Source organism: Phalaenopsis equestris, unplaced genomic scaffold (assembly GCF_001263595.1).
Source record: "Phalaenopsis equestris unplaced genomic scaffold, ASM126359v1 Scaffold000237, whole genome shotgun sequence".
NCBI classification, from domain to species: domain Eukaryota; kingdom Viridiplantae; phylum Streptophyta; class Magnoliopsida; order Asparagales; family Orchidaceae; genus Phalaenopsis; species Phalaenopsis equestris.
In genome coordinates, this window is record NW_018164679.1 from 355,678 (window position 1) to 362,510 (window position 6,833).

The 6,833-nt window shown below is 38.1% G+C and overlaps 1 protein-coding gene across 1 annotated transcript in view; it reads left to right on the plus strand.

The window, feature by feature from the left end:
- The first annotated feature begins 6,448 nt into the window (after positions 1-6,448).
- The window catches only part of LOC110023975 (chitinase 2-like), a 2,871-nt gene continuing 2,486 nt past the window's right edge, over positions 6,449-6,833 (plus strand). Inside the window, exon 1 of the mRNA XM_020723655.1 lies at positions 6,449-6,785. Coding sequence (XP_020579314.1) covers positions 6,462-6,785 — 324 coding nt within the window. The 5' untranslated portion in view covers positions 6,449-6,461. The remainder of the gene's footprint in view (positions 6,786-6,833) is intronic.

Sequence of the window (6,833 nt, forward strand, 5' to 3'; positions counted from 1 at the left end):
CGTTCGTTAAATAAACGAGTCGAACACGAATAAGTTTTTAAAGCTCGAATATAAACGAGCCGAACATAAACATCTATTTTTTCGCTCGTGTTCGGCTCGTTTTAGCTTGAAATAAACGAAATTATATAATTATTTATATAAAAATATATTACACATATTATTTATATAATAATATATTATATATATTTGTATCTAAGTTTTAATCGTAAATGTTCTTGTGTTAAGGTGGTTATGTGTCTTGTTTTGCATACATTTGGTTCAGGTTCGAATCCAACACTCTACATCTATTTTTTAAGTTTAATTTTAATGAGGCAATTTCGAGCTGAACACGAACACACTGTTCACAAGCCATTTTTTAACACGGGCCGATTTCGAACACGAACAATTTCGAACGAGCCAAACACGAGCCAAGCCTGAGCGAGCGCCACCTTGCATCTATTTTTTAAGTTTAATTTTAATGAGGCAATTTCGAGCTGAACACGAACACACTGTTCACAAGCCATTTTTTAACACGGGCCGATTTCGAACACGAACAATTTCGAACGAGCCAAACACGAGCCAAGCCTGAGCTAGCTCAACCTTGGCTTGTTTACAACCCTACCTGCGTTCATATCTCGAACTTAGGCTGTGCAGTGGTAAACTGACTACCACTTCTACTAGCCAAAGTAAACATGCTAAAACCAAAACACTCTAATAAAGAACCTGGAATATGTTGTTCAAAATACGAGGCAACGAGCAAAAAACTACCTTCAAGCAACAATTGAGACTACAGTATGAAGCGAATGATGAAGTTCAACTAAAATTTCCATAGACTTAAATAACAAAAACCCTTAGGATTTCATTGTTGTTTGTTTAGAGCGACGGAAATCCTCACTTTATCTTTTAGGCTTTCACATGAGTGTATGTCGTGCGATATAAGCCCTAACTTATTTTAGGAGCTCGAGATCGTTCATTCGGTATGACGTAAACCCTCATATACTCCTAGACTATTTGTATGATCATTTTAAAACATTAAATAAACGTCATTTCCAAAAATGTAAAGCGAAACGATAGTTAGAAAGTCATTGAGGTTCCTCTCAAAATCTATGACATCCCCTATCCCTTGCTCATTTGATCCCAAAAAAATAGTTGTTCGTATTTAAGCCCTTCCCACTTGTTCTTCCTATGACCAAGCGTGAAAAACTAAACTTTGAATTCTTGAAGACGAAACCCCTAATATTAATCCAGAGTTTCTTAGGTGGCTTCGATTGCTTAAAAAGTATTTAACAATAGAGGCTTGTGCTTCGAGGGGAATTAGTAACCCAGATAATTTAAACCCCGCCTAATATTTATATTTTGTAGGGGAATTGTCGGTCATAAATTGCGCAGACTAAATATGAGTCATAAATTTCTTAGTCTAAATAGTTGAGACTACTATCAAGTGATACACTTATCTTTCAAGATAGTGTATCAATTATGGTATTATGCTCAATTTTCTAAACTATTAGATATATGGAATCCATTCAGACTCATCTTTCAAAATTAAAAATACTATTTTCAAAAATCAAAATTTACACGTATTAAGTTAAATTTATTTTCATAAAAAAAAGGCGATCGACAGGACTTAAACCTTCTTTGCAACCATGCAAAGCAAGGTTCACTAAATCAATAAACTAGAGCATTTTCTGCAGAAGTTGTTGTTAAGACTTTTCTAGTGGGATTGATAACAGACGTTGCGTTCCTCCCAAAGAAGTAGTTGTCATATCTCGTGGGATTGCATACTACTTGATACATGCACTTGTGTTGTGCGATCCCCTTACTTCACGGTATGTTTTGGTGCGTCACCTCTGCTCTTTGATTGTTCCCTTCCTTCTGTGATCGTTGTGTTCCTTTTTTTGTTAACGACACGGGTTCACACTCACCACACATTTTAAGATGTTGAATCTAAATCTTTCCAGAAGACCTGCCTAAGTAATAGAGTACTGAAGGATGGGGAGACACAAAGAGAGAGGAGAACAATATCATAGTATTGAACAATAAATTTGCTTAACTTTTATTCATTATATAGACCCCATATTTATAAGAATGGGTCATTATTTAATTACATATTGTACTCTTAAAATACGTAGGTACGGTGGGAGTATTTTAGTCCGTACATATATATAGCCAGTGGGGCCTATGTGTATAGTCATGCAAGTGCTAGGCAGGGCGGCTACTGAGCCGAGCGGCTGCTATGCCGAGAGGTTATTTGCAGAGGATTCACACCTCTTTTCTGAGATTGTGAGATCAGTCTTTGCTCTCTCAGCCAACCCGGGTTGGAAAGCTAGTTGTTCGTCCAGGTAGGTTCGGTTTGATAGATTCTTCAGGGGTAGTATGCTTTTTATCCTCTCAAGACTCACCGTCCTTTCGGTAGTGTCGACACTATTTTTGGAGTAGTCGTCCTTGGCAAGCCCCGCTGGGCAATGTCACTCCTCCTATTATCTGCGAGATGTCTTTGTGATTGTACTGACACATTTTTTATATACATAACGTAATTTTGTGATAGCATTGACACACTACTAAATATTTGAAGATTTCAATGCTAATCATAAAATTATGACCACTATCATGAAATCAAACTTTTACATAAAAAAATAACATTTGAAGAAACAATCAAACAAACATACAAATAAAAAAAAATGAAAAAAATAAAAAAATAAATAAAAATAAGTAAACAAAAGGGGAACAAAGTCAATGACAACAAATCAAGCCATGGCAGTGTAAAACGTCTGAGTGGTTGGGTTTTGCCCTATGTACCTTCTTCCTTCCATTGCCGGTAGGATAAGTGCTCTTCCCATGCAGGTTCCCACCCATGGATTTGTGATCAGTAGAGGACAGCCGACCTTTGCGAGAGGAAAAAATATTGCATTAGGACTGTGCACGTAGAGTTACGTGCGGGGTTCAATAAAATCACGTCACGTGGAAGTGACAGAAAAAAAATCGACCCGGTAACACCTGAGAATATTCCCCTGTGTTATTACATGTTATTCAGGTGTTATTGTGTTCTGGAAATATTTCCGGTGTTACAATAACATTTACATAACAAAGAATAACACATGAATAACACACAATAACACTTGCATAACACAGGAGAAATATTCTCGTGTGTTACCAGATAGATTTTATTTTATTTTTCTGTCACCGTCATGTGACGTGATTTCATTAGACTCCACACGAAACTCTACGTGCAGAGTCCTAATGTAATAATTTCTCCTGCGGATGGTTGGTCTTTTCCGTGAATAGGGTGTCTTTGCCATTTCCTAAAAGCTTTTCCATTCCAACATAGGGTGGCTAGGGAAACCTCACGACGTGGAAGTCTAGCGAAAGCAAAATTCAAGCACAAAGTGAATCACTCATTTCGCGTTAAAGATGTCCAAAAATGGTGGTTCAAACAGCTTTTGTACGACACTTACAACAGCGGTCTTAAAACTGCCTTTAAACTCTGCTGCTTTCGCATTCATTTTATTTGTGGAGTTAGTTGTTAGATATGTAAATAGGGTGGAACTGAGTGATGTAATTCTTCATAAAATCAATTTTTTACTACCTTAATCTGATTTTTGATGGAAATTTCAATGGAATATTCTAACTTTTTAATTATTTTATGTTCTGCTTCTATCCACTCAGCCTCACTGCACATGCTTCTTGAATGTATTTGTACTTTTGGTGCCCTCCATCACGTCTTTCACTTGGCGTTGGCAAGAATAAATTATGCCATCTGTGGAATCGCCTTTTCACATGCTCAGAGTATTCTGAATATGTTGGAGATTTTAATGAAACAATGCAATAATTTTTAAGATATATAGATTGTAGCAGCGGGGGTTTTATACTGATAAATGTATGTCAGATACTCTTTAAACTTACTTTGTGTTCTCTGATGTCTAGTTAAGGATGTAAAAGAGCAATGTTGAACTTGAATCCCTACAATCTTGAAATCAGTTTTTTGGTCTAATGATATGCTTGAAATCAAGCTCATTTATTGGAGAGAAAATATTGTGTCTGGAGTCCGGACGTGTGGTGTGTCTGGACAATGGACGTGATACAACGAAGGTCCGAGCTCCTTGTCACGGGCAAAAAGTCTCACATCGGCTAGGTGTAGGGCCGAAGCTGTCACGTGCAAAAAGTCTCACATCGGCTAGGTGTAGGACCGAAGAGCAGTATTTAAGTCCCGGGCTGCCCACCTCTCTTAAGAGCTAGACAAGTGGTATCAAAACAGATTATTGTTTGTCAGGTGTGTGGACTCTCCATGGTCCAGTGGGACCCTCGGAGGAGCCGATCCGTAACGAGGGCATCACGTGATTGGGTGGAAGAGAATGTCACGGGCAAAAAGTCCCACATCGGCTAAGTATAGGACCGAAGAGCAGTATTTCAGTCCTTGGCTGCCCACCACCTATAAGAACTCTTTTGGGAGGTGACATCCCACTCCGCCTTGCTATATCACGTCCGTTGTTCGGACACAGCTCTGCATACGGACTCCGGACATAATATTTTTTCCATTTATTGAGCTTGGATTTGGCTTGTCTGCCTAATGAAAAGCTCGAGCTTAACTCATGAAGCCAAAATCATCATAATGATGGCAACTCATGTCGATAGCAACAAGAAAGTCTCCGAGTCACAGTGAGATGTCGTTGGGAAAGCTATTGACAAAGGCAAACTCCCTTTGGAGGAGAATAAAAAGATGAAATGAGTGACATTTGAAGGGAATGTGATTGAGGAGTTATACGAAAATAGAAAGAAATTATGGCAGCATCATCAGGATATGATGTGCAAATTCATAATGATAGGATTATTTAGTTCCACTAAACTAAATCAAGCGGCCTCAATTTAATGTAAAAATGGTGGAGAAATAAATTTTTTTTGAGTTTGACTAGCTAAATCTTGTCATATTTGAACCGACGCATATGTAATACAAGAGGAGTAAAATGGGCTTGAGCTATAGGCTTGACAAACTTTGACCTGTGAGCTTGTCAATGAGTTGACTTCAAGTCAAAGCCAATTCAACTCGTTCACACCCTTAATCCTAACGATATATATTGACAACTTCTTGTGAATGAGAAGTGGAACTTCACATCTCGTTAGAAGTTTCTAGCTTTTACATAAATAATTAAGCTGGATTTTTATGAGCCGGCTTAAGTTCAGAAAATTTAAAAGCTTTTGAGCTTTGCTTAATTAGAAATTTGAGCATAGGCTTAGAGCTTAGGTTCAAGTTTGACATGAGATTTTACTTTATGGCTTAATATGAATATTTTTCGAATGAAAATCTATCTTTATAAAAGATATTTATTTATTAATACTTAAGAGTGTGTTTTGGGCGGCGGTGTAGTTGCACCACAATTTTTCATATCTGGCAAAACTGTATTTTATCTGCATTCTTAAAAAGTTACAGCTGAAAACTGCATTATTTCACCATACCTGACTACTTGCGATGGTTGCTAGAAAGTTGTGGTTAAACTTTTTTACAAAAAAAAAATTGTAATAGTCATCGCAACTTTTTGAACTTTTTTTTCTTCAGCAGCCGTGCATAGAGCACAAACAACAAATTGCAAAATCCTAAATCTCAACTTTAGAATAATGGAAATTAGATTTCACGGTAGTGAAAAACCACAAATCACGAAGAGAAAACCGAAAAATCTAAACAAATTTTAAGCTGCTAAGATAATTGTAGAGGATACCGTAGGAAAACGGAGAGTAAAGTAACCAAACAGAGCTATAGATCAAAGAGAGAAGGGAGAGGTGATGAAAGGTAAAGTCTAACCATCGAAGCAAGAGATTGGAGAGAAGCGAGGGAGGGAGGAGAGAGGAGATGTCTCCTTAGAGCAGAAAAACGAGATAAGAAGAGCGGGACATGAGAGAGAGAAGAGGGGGTCAGGAGAGTGATAGGATGTGTCAAAGCTGACCGCGAGTTCAAAATCACGACCAACGTTTAACACTATTTTAATTTTTCAGTCTTCAAATAACCTCCCGATTTTTTTCCCACCGCACTACCCAAAAAATCTACCCCAAACGGGCCCTTAGTTGTCATTATCATATTCAGAGCTTCATGCCAGTGCGGACTTGAAAGAGGGTTTAATAACTAATTATTTATAATTATCGACAACTGCCACTAAAAAAATTAAGAAGAGGCTCAAATATATGATTAGAATAATTGTTAAGAAAATTTTTCCGCAAAACCTTGTGTTGCGTTCAAGGCCCTCTAACCAAAATACTCCAGAAGTCGACCACCCTGCCTGCCCAGTTGTTCACATATAATTTATAATGATATCCCAATGCTTTTTTATTCTATTTAAATAATATAAAATTCTCTTTTTTTATTTATAAATAATACAGATGTTATAAATATAAAGACAAAAATATATATATTTTCATTATCTAAATTTTTTTCTCTATAAATACTTACCATGATATCTAGATTTGCTTCATCCTCGGAAGCCAATTAATCATCAGCAATGGCATCCACAATGCCCCTCTTCTCCCCGCTCCAACCAGTCCTACTACTGCTACTGCTACTAACTTCAGTCACCGCCGCCACTTTAGCTCCGAAGAACTCGGAGATTTTCCGGGAATACATCGGCGCTGAATTTAACGGCGTCAAATTCTCCGACGTGCCCATCAGCCCCTCCGTCGACTTCCACTTCATCCTCTCTTTTGCCATTGACTACACATCCGACGGCAGCTCCTCCACCAACGGTCACTTCAACGTTTTCTGGGACTCCAACAACCTCTCCCCAAACGAAGTCAACGCCATCAAATACAGCCGCAGCAGAGTCAAAGTAGCCGTTAGTCTCGGCGGCGGCTCCGGCGGCCACCGGCCCCCCCCA